The sequence below is a fragment of the Rhinatrema bivittatum genome, chromosome 14, assembly GCF_901001135.1.
Source record: "Rhinatrema bivittatum chromosome 14, aRhiBiv1.1, whole genome shotgun sequence".
NCBI classification, from domain to species: domain Eukaryota; kingdom Metazoa; phylum Chordata; class Amphibia; order Gymnophiona; family Rhinatrematidae; genus Rhinatrema; species Rhinatrema bivittatum.
This window is the reverse complement of record NC_042628.1, coordinates 17,309,630-17,329,312: the sequence shown is the minus strand read 5'-3', so window position 1 is coordinate 17,329,312 and position 19,683 is coordinate 17,309,630. Positions and strand designations below refer to the sequence as shown.

At 45.4% G+C, this 19,683-nt stretch overlaps 1 protein-coding gene across 1 annotated transcript in view; it reads left to right on the top strand.

Moving 5' to 3' along the window:
* The first annotated feature begins 4,451 nt into the window (after nt 1–4,451).
* Nucleotides 4,452–19,683, top strand: part of OTOA (otoancorin) — a 32,956-nt gene continuing 17,724 nt past the window's right edge. Inside the window, exons 1-12 of the mRNA XM_029577221.1 lie at nt 4,452–4,533; nt 4,952–5,121; nt 5,631–5,661; nt 5,858–5,885; nt 7,749–7,836; nt 10,475–10,606; nt 11,374–11,609; nt 12,066–12,169; nt 13,533–13,639; nt 16,151–16,290; nt 17,418–17,541; nt 19,080–19,295. Of these exons, the coding sequence (XP_029433081.1) occupies nt 4,452–4,533; nt 4,952–5,121; nt 5,631–5,661; nt 5,858–5,885; nt 7,749–7,836; nt 10,475–10,606; nt 11,374–11,609; nt 12,066–12,169; nt 13,533–13,639; nt 16,151–16,290; nt 17,418–17,541; nt 19,080–19,295 (1,458 nt within the window). The remainder of the gene's footprint in view (nt 4,534–4,951; nt 5,122–5,630; nt 5,662–5,857; nt 5,886–7,748; nt 7,837–10,474; nt 10,607–11,373; nt 11,610–12,065; nt 12,170–13,532; nt 13,640–16,150; nt 16,291–17,417; nt 17,542–19,079; nt 19,296–19,683) is intronic.

Below are 19,683 nucleotides of genomic sequence, written 5' to 3'. Positions count from 1 at the left end.
TTATTATTACTACTGTGCTTTGCACAGTGCATGCAAGATGCATGCAGCGCTTTACAGAGACACATACTGGACAGTGCCTACTCCTCTAGTGAAGGCAAATGAACATGACCCAAAATGTAAAACAAGAGGAAGTGTGGTTCAGTAGAGGACTTTGATAGATTGTCATCAAATATGATATTCGGGCTAAAACTATGTAAGGTAACCGCATCTGTGAAGTCCGTTGGGGCCTTTTTGGTAGCACTTTGGGCGGGGGTCCCCAGACTATGGCCTATGGGCTGCTTTAGGCTCATAGAGCAACTTTTTGACCCACTTTGAATACTGCGTACAATTCTGGTTGCCGCATCTCAAAAAAGATATAGTTGCGATGGAGAAGGTACAGAAAAGGGCGACCAAAATGATAAAGGGGATGGAACAACTCCCCTATGAGGAAAGGCTAAAGAGGTTAGGGCTGTTCAGCTTGGAGAAGAGACGGCTGAGGGGGGATATGATAGAGGTCTTTAAGATCATGAGAGGTCTAGAACGGGTAAATGTGAATCGGTTATTTACTCTTTTGGATAATAGAAGGTCTAGGGGGCACTCCATGAAGTTAGCATGGGGCACATTTAAAACTAATTGGAAAAAGTTCTTTTTCACTCAACGCACAATTAAACTCTGGAATTTGTTGCCAGAGGATGTGGTTAGTGCAGTTAGTGTAGCTGTGTTTAAAAAAGGATTGGCTAAGTTCTTGGAGAAGTCCATTAACAGCTATTACTTAAGTTGACTTAGAAAATAGCCACTGCTATTACTAGCAATGGTTACATGAAATAGACTTAGTTTTTGGGTACTTGCCAGGTACTTGTATCCTGGATTGGCCACTGTTGGAAACAGGATGCTGGGCTTGATGGACCCTTGGTCTGACCCAGTATGGCAGGTTCTTATGTTAAACTTTACCTGCCAGCAGCCAAACCAACCTCCAAAACAAGGTTTACTTATTTGCTATGCCTAAGGGTGGCAGTGGTGAATGCTTCAGTGCTGATGGGGTTCCCAGCCCCTGTCAGCAGAAGGGGAAGTCCTGTGGGAGGTGAAAGGGGAGTGGGGGAGGAGGGTGATAAAAGATAAAAGGAGGAGAAAAAGAGGAGATGAAAAGGATGGGAAGAGAAGGGGAGTGTGGGTCAAGAGTGGAGGGGATGAAAGAGTAGGGAGGTAGGTGCAATGATGGGAGGGAGTAAAAGGGAGGGAAGGGGTGTGAGTGAGGGGAAGGCAGTGTGGGAGAGAAGGAAGGAGTGAAAGGTGGAGGGGGTGAGAGAGAAGTGGCAAGACAGCAAGAGGTTATGGAGATCGGAGTGGAAGACAATGCGCCACAACCACCCCCAGCAGAGGGGCAGAAATATTTGTACCGGTGCCCTATCTGCCCTACCTCTGTGGGAATCCTGCCCCCTGCCTCCCCTCTTCCCCCTTCCCCCCAGCATTTCAAATCACTGAAAGGGCACAACCCCGGGGGGAGAATTCCCCTTCCCACCCCAGCCCTTGCTGTTCTGATGCTGCATGCGACCCATTGCTTAAAAAGTTGGGGGACCACTGACTTTGGGGGGTACCAGGGCTAATATCAAACCGAAGGGAACATGAGTTGCAGATTTGCCGCTGTCCCACGTCCATGCAGCCGTTCTCGGATCTGCCTGCAGGAATAAATTATTTAAAGTTTAATAAAAGGACGCAACCTCGGTTTTGCTCCCCTGCTCTTGGCCCGTCTCTTAATTTTGAAGAAGCTGAAACACGGAGACTCATTGTCTTGTACTTACTCTCTGCAAATGCAATTGTCATTCCAGTTTTTCACATCCCCCTTTTTGCTACATGTTTTAGGTTTCGTTCCTGAGGAGAGATTGGTGTTTAGATTCTTTGAAAGCTGGTAAATCAGTGCTGCTGCTGAGCTGGCCCTTAGGACCCCTGGCAGGCATCACAATGAGGATGTAAAAGGCACCCGGGGGGGGGGGGGGGGGGAGAATCAGTAAATAGGGTGAATTTGTTTAGCATCAAAACAGCTTAAATTAATCTTATTTGTTGACTCCCCCAAGAAGATACATCTGAAAATAAAAAAAAATGAGACTCCAGAATAAGACGAAAACTGAAAGTGATACAGACACCTAAGGAAGTTGATATTTTGAAGAATCTGGTGGGACTCGTGAGCCGTGAACAGGAAATCCCCCTCCTGGAATAAACCGGCAGCGTTCTAGCCCTGGCTTTTAATTCCACTCCCAAAAGAGAGCCCCAAACTCCAGAGAGCGATATTTCTTTTACACAGTTCAGCAGAAAGTTATATTTTCCTTGCAGGGGAGGGGGAATGTGTAGCAGGATAGTTTAGGGTTACTGCAAAAAACAAGCACCATTTCAACCTGGGCAAGCGTCCATCTTCAAATGTATTTATTTCCAAATGTGGCCCAGAAACGAACAGCAAACCGTGGTGCGGTGAGAGCCATTTACAGCCAAAGACCCACAGGGACCTCGGCCCGGAGCTGTGTCCTAGAAGAAAGTACAAAACGCCCAGTGCAAACTACAAGGGGCTTCCTTGTTTTGGAAAGAGGATACTTCTGAAGCAGGGAAGCCAACCTCAGACAGAGTGGCCACTGTCGCTGCCAAAAGGGTTTTCAGGGTCAGAATGAGGCAGGGGGGGTAGTGCGGCAGCGCTTGATTGTGTGCAGATGAAAAGGCGGAAGTAATACCAGAGCTCCCCATCTGCCGGCATATTAAATGCAAGGTTCTCACACTCTGATTTCTCAAATCCGTTCATGGCTTATTGCCGCATCGTTTTCCTGAGTTGCCAAGTTATTGTCCCTCTCCTCCCTTAAGATCCTCCTCTAGACACCTCCTTATCATTCCCCCTCACGAAATCAGTTCCCTTAGATTAGAAGATGCTCCAGAACGGATGCTTCAGGTTGCTGGGCCCACCCTTTGGAAGGAGCTTTCAGATTCACTAAAACTAGAGGAGGATTTCTTGGGCTTAGGAAAGTCTACGGAGACGCATTTGTTCTCCAAGGCATTCGACTTGCCACTTGAGGTTAAGAGCTGATCATCTACGGGCCTTTGGCAAGGATTGCAAACTCCCCAGGTAGGCACTAGACTGGTCACAGTTTTGCTGTTGCTTATGCTGCTGTTTTGAATCTGGCTGTTTGGCTTGCTTATAATTTGTGGTGTTCATTTATCATTTGTAGCGTTTCTTTTTATTATAGCCTGCTGATTTTTTTTCAGATCAGCAGGTTATAAATTACAAGTAAAATAAAATAAATACTCAATAATCTGGAAAGCTGTTGGGAAGATCTAGGATGATAAAACTGCTGGTATTTCTGAAGAAAACTTTCTAATTGATCTAGATCGGAGAAAAGAAACTTATTGTTACCTAATTTACAAGGAAACTATAATAAAAACGAAGCTTTTTAAACAAAAAAAGCTTTTCGCCTCATTTGAGTTGCTCGAACATCAGAAAACAGTCCAACTGGTGACCAAGAAATGGTTTATTTTTAGCTTGGAAGAACATTTTCATTATCCAACTCTTATCAGGTCCAAGAACAAAAGTAAGTAATGAGGTGGTTCTGAGAATTCAGGATTAACGGCTACTACGTTTGACTGAATAGGTGCACTACTAGAAGGTTTCCCATTCCCTCTAGCTGGTACCTAAAAAACCTTAGAAACTGATTCCAAAGGAACCTTCAATACATCAGTATAGAATGCTTTCAACATCTCTAATAGCAATAACAGTAAAGATGTGAAAATTCAATATACGGAAATTAAATCTCTAGAATAATTTTCAGCTATTTCTATTCTTTGATGTTATTGCCTCTTTGTCCTTAATTTAGGATATTTCACAATTTTGAGAAGCTTTACACTGCCTTTCCAAGTCTGTAATCTTGTCAGTTCCTCACATTGCCTACCCTACTAGTCAAGGAACGTTCTCAGCCCTTGTAGGTATCCATGGGGTCTCCAGTGTGAACGCAATAATCTTCCGAGATTGGACTGATCAGAAGCAACACATGCAGCAGGTTCTTCAGACTGTATCTTATGTCCGCAAAGTCCATTTGTGCAATATTTTTCCCAGCCAGAGGGAGAAGAGTCTATGACAACTTTGAACAAAGCCTGAATCTCTCCAGAATTTGCAACAATTTCTAACCCAAGCCTAGGAGGGACACAAGTATCAGGGCAGAGAGAGATGGGAAATTCCAGCAGGAGAAATACGATTAATTAGATCAAGCTTGCCAAACCCTGTCAAGGCGCCTATGCCAGACTGAAGCTAAAACTCCTCCAGGAAGACTGGGTTACAAAGAATGGAGTCGTTGATCTAGATGGGATCAGCCTTCCTTTTCCTCCCCATGCAGCCTAACAAGGAAGAGAAACCTAAGAGAAATGTTTTCTTTGCATTGTAGGTTGCTTTTTCTTTATATAATTCAGCCATCTTTCACGAGAATAAATAAACCCAAGGAAGAATGATCCAGGGACTGCGACCATGCCTCTTTCTGCTCTTACTGAGTTATGCAGAGATCACTGTCGAGCAGCTTTTAGATGAAGGTGAGAACAAATCTAAATTAGCTGATGAGGGGGGGGGGGTTCTGCTTTTATTTTTGTTGGGGGGGGGGCAGGGCTTGGCTTGGCCTGGCGGTTTGCCACCACCTCCTCCTCCTTTCAGCTTACCAGCTCCAATCGGAAATGGTCCAGCGCACCGTGAGTTTCCATTGGCAGCTACCCATTTTAACCCTTTCCTCCCTCCACATTCCAGTCTACATCAGTCATCAGCAGGGGCCACAGACCATGGCTCCCTCCAGAAGCTGAGGGTGGGGGTGTGCGTTTGTACCCAGGCCCAGCCACTAGCAGAAAAGTGCAGGGCGGGGAGAAGAGAACACGACAGGACAAGAAGAGGGGATAGAACAGGTCAGGGAGAGACATCAGGAACCACGAGTGCAGAACGCCCAATAACTTCCTTTCCCAGGAGTGAGAGCCCACTTGAGTGTGTTGGGATTGGTAGCATTTCAAGGCAGTCAAAGAGCATTATCCCATGGTCAAATATTGAACAATCTAAGATCTGAAAACTGTTCTGTGTCTCTGATCATTTTCCTCATTTCTTTTACAGATTTGCCTCCCTTATTAAAAAAAGGATTGGTTAGTACTGTCATTATTTCTATTGATGTATTCTGTACTAGTCTGAAACAATCATGTGTGACCTATGCAATTTACTGTTAAATAGTCTCTAATGAAGCTGCATTAAATACTGTAAAAGGACATTGATTTTATTAATAATTATTTCATTGATATATGATAGGATCTGGTTGTCACAACACACCATTTTGTAGCAAAACGTTATTCTAACAGGAATCGTGTGTGCATTTTTTTTTTCATTTAATTTTAGACTTCTATATTAACTTTTTGCCAAAAAATTAGATCCCCCAAGCTGTTTATAATAGATAAAAAAAAAAATACAACATGTTAAAGATTTGTGATGTCACAAATGTCTTTTGCCATCTTGCTGGTCATTACATCAAAAAAAAAATGACATCACAACATATCTTCAACCAATCACGTTGCATTTTTCATCCATCAACACTGATGTCCACGGTGTTATGTTCTTTTTGTGATTGGACTGACATAGGTTTTTATTTATTTCTCTTTAGGAAGAAGTCGTGGCTGGAAAATACCTGAATGGTAGTATCAGAAGAACACTTCTATGCTTATTTATTTATTTATTTGAAAAAAAAATGTATACCGACAATCGTTTGGAACATCTTATCGGTTTACAGTAAAAGTAATGCAGCAACAGGCTTTACAGAAAACATTTATTTATTCCTGGTTCACACATGATACCACTATGTAATCACTTGTCTGTGTCTTGGTCTTTCAGCTCTTCTGGATATCCTGCAGTTTCAAAGGTACTTATCAAGGTGACATTGCCCATGTCTTAAATTATGCAGATACCCCGCTAGAGCACTTGTTTGGCAGAGTAGGACATAAATGTGACAAATGATGTATACACAATACATACATACAAATGCCAGAATAGTCTGCATGTAAGAAAATCAAGGCAGAAAAAAACCAGCCGTGTGACAAGCTGTTCCATATTTGTAGGATGGTGGGACCTTCAACCCCCTGCATGATGGTATCATAGTCTGCTTTCTAGAGTAAGGCTGTATGAAGAGGACAGTTCTGTATTTTTGCAAATAATTTTGCAAGAAACATCCACTGTGGAATTTAAAGTGAAAAGCTACAAAAGTGGAAGATTTCCATGAAAGCAAGGCAGTTTCTATAAGAAACTAAAGCAAAAATCATTGGCTTAATGCAAAGGAAAGTGTTTTGGTTTTTTTTGAATAATGCAGCAGGGAGAAACATACCAGTTTCTGCACTTTCCCGCATTTGCCTTTTCCTGGGGGTAGGATGGTTAGCAGGATGATGATTTTAATGTCAGAAGAGGCAACTGTGGCATAACCCCTGCTATCATTGCCTGGTTCTCCTGGCTGGGAGAAACGGTGAGTGCCTTTGCCTGATTCAGCTTCTGTTGTTTAGAGGAAGGTGGCTTTTGGTGCTGCAGTTTGCTAATTTAATTTTACAGCTACCTGAGGAGGAGCAATGGGGAAGGAAGAAGTTAGAAAGGTAGAAAGAGCTACATTAAATCCCAACCAGTTGTATAATTAAACTGGTGGCAAATTAGCTAATCAAGTACAGGAAGGCATGATGGAGACCAAAAGAGACGGAGGAAAACAGTTCAGTCTGTAGTGATGCAACATCTGCTCTTTCCATTTCCTCTGTCTGTTTTCTTAAGAAATAAAGTTATAAACATGGCCAGCCGAGCACAGAGAGAACAGGTGGGATCGGAGTTACAAGAAGCAGAATCTGATGGCAGATGTGGATCATAAGGACCTATCGAGAGGCTGCCCAATGCATTGCCCTTGAGAAAATCTGTGGCTTCCCATGACTGAGGATCTCGGGCTTTCTTGGAGGCTGTTACTGGGGAGAGGGAATTTTGCCCCTAGAAATGAAAACCACAGGGTAGTCCCAGTTTTTGGCTTCCTGCAGAACTTGGCACTCTAGGCACTTGCCTGTGCAGCCTATGCCTAAATCTGGCCCTGGTTACTGGAAGATGCCACTATTTTTGTTAGGTTTTATAGAATGATGTGAACTGCTGTGGGTCCTTTTTTTAGAAAAGGGCAGGACAGAAAATGGAGATGCATTAAAATGAAAAACGTGTTGATCATGATGAATAACATTTTACCTTCTCAGTTGTTGGATGGGTATAGGAAGGCTCATAGACTTTTTGTGGATGTGCAAGTTGGCCAAACCCAACTATTTCCAAGGGATCTGCTGAAGGTCACACAATAGATGGTGAAATTGGAAGCGTTTGACTAGGGTGTCCCAAGTTTATAGCTCCATGCTTTATCCAATGGCCTGCAAGCAGCCTTGCTACTGAAAGAACACAAAGGTTCCCTCACGGCGCTGCCAGGGCCGGTGCTTCCATTAGATAAATTAAGCAGTCACCTAGAGCGCCAGAATCCCTCCAGCATGAAGCCCAAAGGGGGAGATCCTGTACTGTCAAAAAAGAGCGCATTGCCCTGGAGCTACTGCCAGTAGGTAAGCTGGGGGTACGGGGTGCATGACCGAAGATTCGCCTAGGACGCCGAACTCTCTTGCACCGGCCCTGGGTGCTGCGTGGGGATTCCTTCCTGGGTCTAGAATCTAGGCACGGAGAGGTAGTTGACTAATAATTGGCAGCTTCTCTTCGTGATTGTTTCCTGCCCCAGCACGAACTCATGGACGTCAGAGCTGTTCGTAAGAGTCATGGCTTTCTTATCGACTCAGGATTCTTCCATCGCTGTCAGTGGCTTACAGGTTAGTGGCCTGAACATTACAATGCATTACACGCATGACCATCAAAGAGAAAAGGCAAACCTAATAATTACTGATGTTCGGTGTCTGTGCTACCCAGAAAAGCTATTTTTTTTTTTTTAACTTGGGGAGGAGGAGATTCTGCCCTCCATCTCACATGTTTCTCAGGGGTTTGACTCTTCTCATGCTCACACCTGGGGCTCTGGTATCGAGTGACAGGGACAGACCAGAGACCATTCTAAAATAAAGGAGATTACTCTCCACTGCTGCCTTTGAGCATCTAAAGGAGATCTCCATTTCAAAAATGACAAAAAGGAAGTTTGTATAACAGAGGCAGGTGGATGGTGGCTGTATTTTGTATTCATTTCCAAAAACCCCACCTCCCTAAGTTGTTTTTTTTTTATTTGTGTTGTCTTTAACTTCTCTTCTAACGGGACAATAAGCCTCAGTGCAGGCATTATGTACCCAGGAAAAGTTATTCAAAAGGCAACCTAAAACCCAGTGAAAGTTAGGCATGTGCGAAGGACGGAATGAACAGAGAGCGTCGGGTGTACATGTTGTGTGAGAGGGATTCTAAGTGATATCCATCAGTGCACATGGGGTGGCTCTGAATAGCCTCCATCAGACACATATGATAGTGGTTGTAAATGGTGTGCATCAGACACATGTGAGAGAGGCTCCAAGTGGTGTGCATCAGGCACATGTGATGGTGATTTCTGAGTCGTGTGTGTGCAGAGCACATGAGGGGAGGGCTCTGAATAGCATCCATCAGGCCGCATGTGATGATGACTAAGTGGTATGCGCCAGGCACATGTGGGGGTGACTCTGAGTCATGTGCATCAGGTGCATATGATGATGAATCTAAATGGTGAGTGTTAGTAGCACGTGAGTTGTGTGTATCAAACACATGTGAGCGTGATTCTGAATGGTGCACCTCAGAAGCTTGTGAGGGCGACTCAGGTGCATGTGAGAGTGACTGGTGTTCATCAAGAGCATGTGAAAGCAATTCTAAATTATGTCCATCAGGTGTATGTGAGGGTGACTCTGAATGGTGAGTGTAAGGGTTAAGTGAATGTGACTCTGAATAGTGTGCATCAGGCGTACATGATGGTGACTCTGAAGGGTGTGCGTCATGCACTCATGATGGTGACTCTGAAGGGTGTGCGTCAGGCGTACATGATGGTGACTGAAGGGTGTGCGTCAGGCGTACATGATGGTGACTGAAGGGTGTGCATCAGGCGTACATGATGGTGACTCTGCATGGTGTGCGTCAGGCGTACATGATGGTGTCTCTGCATGGTGTGCGTCAGGCACTCATGATGGTGACACTGAATGGTGTGCGTCAGGCACACATGATGGTGACTCTGAAGGGTGCGTCAGGCACTCATGATGGTGACTCTGAAGGGTGTGCGTCAGGCGTACATGATGGTGACTCTGCATGGTGTGCGTCAGGCACTCATGATGGTGACTCTGAAGGGTGTGCATCAGGCGTACATGATGGTGACTCTGAAGGGTGTGCGTCAGGCACTCATGATGGTGACTGTGCATGGTGTGCATCAGGCACTCATGGAGGTGACTCTGAAGGGTGTGCGACAAGCATTCATGATGGTGTCTCTGAAGGGTGTGCGTCAGGCACTCATGATGGTGACTCTGCATAGTGTGCGTCAGGCACTCATGATGGTGACTCTGCATGGTGTGCGTCAGACACTCATGATGGTGACACTGAATGGTGTGCGTCAGGCACTCATGATGGTGACTCTGCATGGTGTGCATCAGGCACTCCTGATGGTGACACTGAATGGTGTGCGTCAGGCACTCATGATGGTGACTCTGCATGGTGTGCGTCAGGCACTCATGATGGTGACTCTGCATGGTGTGCGTCAGGCACTCATGATGGTGACTCTGCATGGTGTGCGTCGGGCACTCATGATGGTGACTTTGAAGGGTGTGCGTCGGGCACTCATGATGGTGACTCTGAAGGGTGAGCCTCAGGCTTACATGATGGTGACTGCATGGTGTGCGTCAGGCACTCATGATGGTGACTCTGAAGGGTGTGCATCAGCTGCACAAGGGTATGGATCTGGGTGGTCTGCGTTGCTGCCAGGTGACTTAGCTTCTGTAGGAAGACTTTAGGCAAGTCCAGGCTCTCTGTTGCCCCCTCCTGATGTACAGTTTGGTTGTCATTTCTCATTCTCTTTATTAAACCATGCACAGTGTCAGGACGCAGTTTGCTTTACAGAGCAGCAGCTGAAGCAAGCTTCTGCCATGTGTTTGCTAGGAAAGAGAATAAGTGCAGTATTTCGCTTAAATGGAGCAAAGCTGAGTCAAAACTCTCGGCAGTAAAATGGGCCAAAAGCTGCCTATCTTGTGCTGAGTTATTGTTGTCTGTTCCGTACGTTAAAGCATCGAGAGGCTGGGGGTGAAACAAAGCCTGGCGTGTCCTTTCCTCCAGGCTGAGCTGTATGAGTTCTGCAAGTTCCTTTATGATGGGAGTGGGGTAGACCCCTCACCTCCTTTCTTCATTGGTGCAATGAGAAGAAGCTGGAGAGATCCCTCCTTTTACAAAAGGTTTGTTTTCTATTGCACTGCAAGTCCATACTTTACCGTCTGCTGCCTTGCTTTTTTCTTTTTTTTATGCTAGACATTGATAAGGAACTACCTGGAGAGTCTCTTTTCTCAACCTCGACTCCTGCTGTCAGAGCTCCAACAGACGGACACCCAGCAGTTCCTGCTTGCCATGAACTATCTCTTCCGAGGCAGAAAGGAGAAGCTCGTGAGTAACCTGGCTTTCTAAACCCATGCTGGGGAACGCCTTCCGCCACCCTGCCGACGTTGCTTCCAGCTGTCGGTGGTCCTCTAGCTGAGAGTTGGGGGTCTGCGGTGATGCAGAACGTAGTCTCCAGATGTGACACGACAGTGCCGGAGTATCAGCGTTTGTCATTGCTTCCTCACTTTGCGCAGGGCAGGGTTCTAGCAAATGGATATCCACAACGAATATGCGGGAGGCCGATTTGCATGCACTGCCTCTCCTGCATCATTCATGGTGGGTAATATGAAAACCTGCCTGGCTAGGTGGGTCCCGAGGACTGGGTTGAGACCCTCTGATCTATAGAATGACACGCATTGAAAAATAGCTTCTGGGTGCCTTGTCCCCACCCTGGGGGTGCTCATCTATCTTTTTTCGTTACACTTTAATTTGGAGATTGGGGAGCATGACAAAGAAACAAGCAGTCATGTTTTATATGTTACACATATTTTATTGTACTTTTATGTGCTGTGAACTGCTTTGGGTCTAATATTGAGAAGGACTGTATCAGATTTAAAACATACAACACATGAGTGCAAGTCACGGTTACCAATGTTATGATGGACCTTTCACATGCATTGCTTTAGAAAACACCATCCATCGCTATGCCCCAGCTATTCCAGATAATAACAGAGCATCTTTATTACTGTATCACTCTGACAGAAGGAGGAATGGATGAAATAAGCAATGTAAGCAAACCCATGGCTGTGATTAAAATGCCTTGGCTTCTGCAGGACTTACAGGAGTTTATGCTGGACTTCGAAACACTGAGAGCGAGGATTTGGCAGAGCCCGGTGGGGAACCGAACGCTGTTCCAGGTCAGTCTGGAGAAGTGCCTGCCAGCCCTGAACTGCACAGACTGCGTGCAGCTACTGGGCCAGGTCCTCCGCATGTCCTCGGGGAGCTACCTGCAGCCGGACACCGTGAGCAAGCTGCCGACAGAGCTGCAGGATGAGCCCTTCAGGAACCTGTAAGACACTGCTCCACGTTCTCTCAACACTGCCCACTAAGAGTCAGGCCTAGAGTACGTCTCACGTGCTTAGGGGGGTCAGCTGCAGATATATTTTATCTTTCATCAATACGCCGAAAAGGTGCCTGGCGGGAACTGACGTGGAAGGGAGGTTTTAGATTAATAACAAAATGTGAAAAAGCAGAAGAAGGCCATGAGCCTCCCAGCATGATTCTTCTGCAAAATACAGAAATCTGATGAGAGGGTTTGATCAAGGGAAATGAAACCCTTAGGGGTAGATTTTATAAAAGTACGCCCGCACCCCTTTGAAAATCTGCCCCATTATGTGCCTGGCTTTATGAAACGAGGGCTAAGGTGTTTTCTGTCTGTTTTGCATGCACTGTGGATTACAAAGCATTTTTAGGCATCATTGAGAGCACAAGAAGTTGGGCCTCCTCTTATGTTCTTATCACGCAGGTCAGTAGTGTTCAAAGACCTCTATGAGAAGATCTCGGCTAGCACTCAGAAAGCGGTGTATGACTGGATGACCCTGATCCTCCAAAGATCCTGCAACTTCAGCGGTAAGCACAATACAGGCAAGCAGACAGGAACTGAAGCATCCTGAAGCTCTGCCACGGTGAAATCACTCATCTTTGCAATTGCCCTGCTTGCCCCCCCCCCTCCCCCCATCCCACGTAGAAGCAGCTCTGCAGGCAAGAAAGCCACTCCTTGATTGTCCAGGCACAATTATCACCGTATATGCTGGTTAAAATATTCGAAGCTAGTAGCATATTTCTTTTATGAACACTGAGCCCTCACATCTGGTAGCATCTGTTTGACTGTTTACACGACACTAGGGTTGTCATTCAGACCAAAATTCTTAGCATAGGAAAGGGGGAGGGACCCAGTACAACTTCTGAACTGATATAGGGATCAAGTTTGTATTGGGGGAGGGGGTTACACGGTCTTCCCCTCCCCCGGCATCCGGGGTAGAATATATATTATACTTCCACTGCTGTCAGGTTACAACGCTCAGGGATTTGCTTATGCTGCACAGGGGGAGCAGTGGAAGTGCGTTCAAAAAGCTCGACACAGAAAGCCACGGCAGAACATCAGCTGTGCTGTTTCTTGGCTCCCTTGCTTCCTTCTTTCATGTAATACCTAGGTCTCTTTTCTTTTTGTTGTTGTAATATACTTTATTTCTTATCTTGTCACTCTTGAGGAATAAAAGATGTGAACTAGTTGTTATGGGGCTGTGATGATGATCTGCTGTTCAGCTGTCCGTTCTGTATGCCTGCTTTTACCTTCAGCAGTGTGATGCCAGCCTGACTGTTCATACTTATTTATCAAGTATCAGTGTGATGCCCTGATCTACCTCTGAAATTCCTACTGAATGGAGTTCTGATGAAGATCTGCTTTTCAGCTGTCTGTGCTGTGTTCCTGCTTTACATGTGTCAGTGTGATACCTGCATGGAGCTCTGATGAAGATGATTTGTTTTTCAGCTGTCTGTGCTGTGTTCCTGCTTTACATGTGTCAGTGTGATACCTGCATGGAGCTCTGATGAAGATGATTTGTTTTTCAGCTGTCTGTGCTGTGTTCCTGATTTACTAGTAAAAGTGCAGTTCCTGCATGGGCTCTGATGACCGTCAGCACAATAGCACCCCCAGTTTACTGAGTAACCTGAAGGAAGTTTCAAAAACTTTAAACACTGATATTACCTCAGAAGTGAAATGAAAATCAGAACAAACAAAGGATCTTGTAACTGAGTTTGTTTTCTCTGACAGCTATTTAATGCTTTTCTAAATATTGCTGCTTTAGTCTCTAAAGTGCTCACAAAGACCTGATGGGCCACCTATATATCTGAACAATGTTAAGTATATCTCCTTTGATATTACAGGACCTATCAGTCTCGTGAATTAACATTTATTTTCATTGTGACTCAGAGCTCAATGAGTCCACCTCTTGGGTCACTGCAGAGAACCTCTGGCTTCTGGGACGGTATATGGTTCATCTCCCACTGGAAGAAATACAAACAATCAATCTCAGTGAGGTAAGAAACCAGGAAATACGTCTAGATTTAACCAATGGTATTTTATTCTTAATTTAAATTTGCTGGCAGCTACCTCTGGGGTGGATTGCCTAGCATTGCTGGCTTTTGGATTGCATGCCAGCTTCCAACAGGGAGAGGCAATGTTAAAAATGCTGTATTTTCTCTATATTATTAGTCTACTAGCCTATGTCATAAATGTCAGCAAAATAAAAGAATACTATAAGAGAAAGTATAAAGTACATAAAATATATTTACTAAGATAATAAAAATATAAATATAAAATAAAAGACAAAATTAAAAGAAAAGAAAAATACATAAAATTCTAAGACTGGGATTCGCATAAGTCGCTAAAGGCTTGTCTGAAGACATGATGTTTCAAAGCTTTCTTAAATTCTTTGGGATTGGAAAGAAGTCTTAGTGGGTGTGGAATATTATTCCAGATGGTAGGTCCTGCACATTCTCCAGTGACTGCTCGTCTGGTGGATCTCGGAGATGAAATTTGAAGGAGTAATTGATTTTGTGACCTGAGATTGCATGAAGGATTATATAAACGTAATGTGGAGGAAAGCCAAGAATTTTTATTATACATGAGATGATGTATAATAATCAACATTTTATATTGGATGCGCCATTTTATTGGTAACCGATGCAAACTATAAAGAACTGGAGAGATGCGTTCATGCTGCCTGGTCCCAGAAAGTAAATGGGCAGCTGCATTTTGCGCCAGCTGATGCAGCCGGAGTGCGGATTGAGACAAACCAGAATAAAGAGAATTGCAATCGTCTAAACCTGTTTAATATTAAAGACTAAAGAACTGTACGGAAAGTGGTATGATATGAGAGTGGCTTGACATGTTTTAAAAGACATAGTTTGTAGAATAATGTTTTAACTACAGACTGAATGTGAGAGAGCGTGTTTAATTTAGAATCACAGTAGACTCCTAGATTATGTACAGTATTAGAGATGTTAATGTTATCTAATGAGATATGATTTGGAATACTGTCAAAAGGAGGGTTACCCAAAATCATTATTTCAGTTTAAGTTAAACTTAAACTCAGTTTATTGTGCAATAACCATGATTTAACTGAGGATAAATAGAGCGTAATTAATTTTAGGTGGAGTTCCAATCCTGCCATGTAGGAAAGAAAAACTGAATATCAACTGTGTATATTCGATAAGAAACTCCTAAAGTGGAGAGTAATTGACATATCGGAGAGAGAGATACATTGAACAATGCTGCAGACAGAGACAACCCTTGGGGTACGCCAGTGTTTAACGGAAACCAAAAAAATTAAAATAAAGGGACAATATTTGGTGGAATACTGAGCGTAGACCCTAAGGAAGCAATCAGTCCATAAAACTTCCTAAAAGTCAGCACAAATATGGTTTTTGGAGTATGATTGACAGAATGACTAACCTGCCATTGTAGTAAATTCTAGAAAAAGAGAGATGTCAGTCTGTCTGGTGAGAGGTTGCAGTACCAGCAGCAGCCAGATGGCAGCAGTATAACATATTAATCAGAGGCTGCAATACAAATAGAGGTCAGAGGATGTCAGCATAACTGGTGGAATGGGAAAAGAGTCACAGATTCTACCTGTGAAATTTGTTATGGGCTCAGCTATTGATTAATAATTAATGAACTGGTGGTTTTCACTTTATTGAAATATAAAAATTCAACGGGGTTTCGATATGAAATTATAATTCTCCACTTGTAGTTAGGTACAGTTGTTGAGTAGAGAAGCATCTACAAAGGGATTCTTTATCCTTTTTCTCTGCAGGTGCAGAGGTCTAGAACGGGTAGATGTGAATCGGTTATTTACTCTTTCAGATAATAGAAAGACTAGGGGGCACTCCATGAAGTTAGCATGGGGCACATTTAAAACTAATCGGAGAAAGTTCTTTTTCACTCAGCGCACAATTAAACTCTGGAATTTGTTGCCAGAGGATGTGGTTAGTGCAGTTAGTATAGCTGTGTTTAAAAAGGATTGGCTAAGTTTACCTGCTATTAAGTTCACTTAGAGAATAGCCACTGCCATTAGCAATGGTAACATGGAATAGACTTAGTTTTTGGGTACTTGCCAGGTTCTTATGGCCTGGATTGGCCACTGTTGGAAACAGGATGCTGGGCTTGATGGACACTTGGTCTGACTCAGTATGGCATTTTCTTATGTTCTTATGCTGCACGCTTGACAGTCTGGACAGCTCCTTGCTTGCAGTGCTGCTTGGGCTTTGTGGCTTCACAGTTGTTTGAGCCTTATTGAAACGGTAGCACCAGCCAGATCCTCTTGCACTGCCTTCTCTATTACATTTTCTAAGTTTACATGTCTTAGATCATTTGATCTCCTGAATGGGCAGGGTGTGACATATCAAGATAGTGCCCTGGACTTCTAAGACTTATTCGATAGGAACTGAATAGAGGAAAATATCAGGAAACATCTAGCACTGTAGTTTGGTTTTTTTTCTTCTTGTGTTTGAGGGGGCCTGATGCAAGTTTCTGTCTGCATTAAATAGATACGACTGTTCATTAGCTACGATAATGCGACGAAGCAGCTGGATACCGTGTACGATATCACACCGCAGCTAGCAAAAGCCTTTCTCGAAAGGATCGAGTCATCTGGATTTGACATGAGAAACATCTCAACCATCCACAGGCAAGGGCAAGCGGACGGGGGAGGAGGGAGGTCATTAGTTCTCGGGGGAAATACCTGGGGGCCATGGGAACTGAGAGCCTTAAACACCTGGAACAAGGGGAGTTTTGTTCATCAGCAGCAGAGTGTGGAGTTTCCTGGTTTTCCCAGGCCACAGGCTCTGCAGCGTTCTGAAACCCTTGAGTCTTCATAATGAGGTTGAATGGGGGAGGGGGGTTATCCATTGGTCCCCAGTTTGGGGGTTTTTTTCAGGACAGGCCTGGCTTTGTCTCATTGGATGAATGGGCTCGGTAGCCTTGGTTCCCTTAGGGAAATGGGAAGCACGGTTCCATGGCTTCACGCATGCAGTGGAGTAAAGCCCGGGCCTGCAGCAGAGTTAGCTGACGAGACCGTTAGCTGGGTAATGCAAAAGATGCTATGACTGAGAGAAGGTTCTGCTGGAGCCTGCCCCACATGGACTCCTCTCTGATAATCGGTTTTACTCGGAATAATACAGCAGTGCTGAGGAGTTTCCTTTATTTTTAGGCTTTCCTCTGTTGGGAAGCAGTGCCCCAAGTGTTCAATCACAACCACCCGGGGATTCCCCCTGCCCCTCCCCCATTTTACATCCCCTCCCAACTCATCCCATCTATTGCTGTGACAGTCCTCGGGCAGGGGGGGGGGGGTGTGTCACAAACCACATCTAGCATGGACCCTGAATCCGGCCACTAGATGTCGCTGTTGTGCAGTGGCTGAGGCTTCCTCATTCCAAGGGCTGTGAATGCTGCCTTCTACAGCATCCCCCATCTCTGGCCAGGCTCGGGAAGCAGAGTCCTGGCCCAGGAAGTGAGCCCAGGTCTCCTGAATCGCAGTACCGGCACTGCCAATGAGCCAGCCTGATGCTGAGGACGCCCCGCGTTCGTCCATCTCGGGGCATTGGAAAGCAATTTCTCCCCAGTATCATGGGGAAACCAGATCAGTTTGCCCTGATGCATCAGTGTGGGCTGTCACTGTGTGCGCCGGTGAGACTCCGCGGCATAGGGAACGTGAGCGAGGGGAGCACGCTTCCCGGATACAGTGACACGTTGCAGGTTATGTTGAATATTTGGTGCAGAAGGTTTACAGGACCTGTGGTTTGGTGTCCTGCACAGGTTGGGGCTGCTGGTCTGCTTTTACGAGGACTTGGAGCAGATGGATGCAAGCCTAGCACGAGCCTTACTCCACCAGATGATCAAATGCAACCAGCTGCGAGGCTTCCATGCCGCGTTTCGGAAGGTGCGTACCTGCAACTCGTCTGTTAAATGAGAGGAAGAGGCAAATGCAGTAAAAAAAAAAAAGAGAGAGAGAGAGAAGCAATATTTGCAAGAGCTCGTCAGATGTAATTAAAAGAGAAAGTGCCTGGAAAACAGGCTAAGGAATGAGATGAACGCTGCACCTGATGAGACCAGCATCCGAACTGTCCAGGGCGATGCTGCTCGCTGTCTTTGAGGGAGTGAGACCCCCGTGCAGTGCCAGCGTCAGACTCGCTAGGGCCCAGGGCGGGAAGTAAGGCAGGGGTCCTGCCGTCAGTGCCAGGCGCCCTGGAGCTCTGTCTGGGCTTCGTCAGAGAGGCTGTTTGCGCTGCTGGGGCCCGGTTTGCCCTCTGCTCCCCACACCACCTTGAAACAGACCTGCGCGCAGGTCCTCGTCTTTAGCCGGCGCTCATGGGACAAATCCTCCGTGGGTCAGTCCCATGAAAACAGCATCGAGTCAGAGTCTGCCGATACCTTTTACCTGTGCACTTTGTGCCAAGTTTCACAGCAAAAGAACCGCGCACGTTTTCCCTTCGAAACTTGCCATGGGGACACGGTAGCCTCGCACCTGTTTCTTGCGTGGGTAATTTTTCCAAGGAAAAGAAGGTGTGTGACCATGCAAAACGCATGTGCAATACATCCCTACGGCAAAGTAAATGTGCCCCCGGGAACACCTCCTGCTGATGCGGCTAAATGCACGTGCGTCACGTCCCTCCTCTGCCCTAAACACCCCCCCCCCCCCGGGAACGCCACCTTTTAACATGGCTAAGCGTGCGTTGTAGAATAACCTGCGCATTTTTTCGGACCTATTGAGGCAGGGCAATTTTCAGACAAGCCAATTTACCTGCACACATTTTTCTATATTTATTTATTTAACATGTTTTGTATACCGTCATTCGGTTTCGCCATCATAACGGTTAACAGTAATCATAATAGGCAGACAGAGTTACATCAGGGTTTCTACCGTGAGTATAATAGGTGAGAAAGTTGGGTAAAAAATAAAAGCATCAGGAAATGTTGGTTATTACATATTGAAAAAGGTTCTTGAGCGGTGTACAGTGGGTTTAGCGGTTCTGATGAGACTCCATGGGTGGACACGATGGTATCTCTGTTTCCTTGATGTTGTATTGGGTGGGAGACTGTTGGTGTTGATGGTTGAGAGCATCTGAGTAGACTCTGGTGAAAAGCCATCTCTGCTTATCTGTACAAATGGCTTTGAAAATTGTCTTAATGGCTAACAGGACTGGAGCACTTAATTCTCATCACACCCCTGACCTCCCCCCCCCCCCCCCCCCCCAGACAGCTCTCTTCCTCGAGAATCCTCCAATGCGACTGAGCTGGTAAGAGGATGTTTCAGCATCACTGGAAGTTCAGGACAATATCCATCTCCAAAGCCATGTGGATTCATAATGATATCCAGGTCTTTATTTCCCATGACAGAGAGCTTTTCACAAGCGTGGCACCCAGGAAGGCCCTCTGTAATGCAGTGGTTTTCTAAGTTTTTGTGCTTTCTCGATACAGCTCAAGACTCAACTTCTGGCCATCGCCATGTTAAACCAGACCCTGAACGAGACCCTGGGCTCCCTCTCGGATGCGGTTGTCGGGCTGAGCCCCTGCCAGCTGGAATCCCTGGCCCCGGAAGCAGTGCAGAGCGCGATTGCCACATTACAGCAAGTCTCAGGATGGACAAAGAGCCAAGCAATGATCCTAGCAGGGAAATACCTCAGCTCGGAAAAGGTCAGCGTAGGCGCTCTGATCTAAAGTCTCAAGTCTGTTCAAGACAGAGGTGCCCTGGGCAGATGAAAAAGGGAGAAAACCATTGTGCAGAGAGGAAATGTCACTGTGGAACCAGTTCCTCTTACCTAGCCCTCACACTTTCACCCTTCAGTTACCAATCATCTCCCTTCTTTCCTGTTTACCTTTTCTTTGTGTCACTTCTTTTTATCCTTTTAAAGAGTCCAAGTAGCTGACTTGGCCTCGGAGAAATCTGAATTCTGTGCAGGTTGTCATTGACTTTATTGGACTGACATATTCGGTTTGTCCATAGATTATTGTGTGCATGTTTTTTGACACCAAGTCAGTGCCTTCTTCGTATACCCTATACGAAGGACCCTTGTGACCTTGA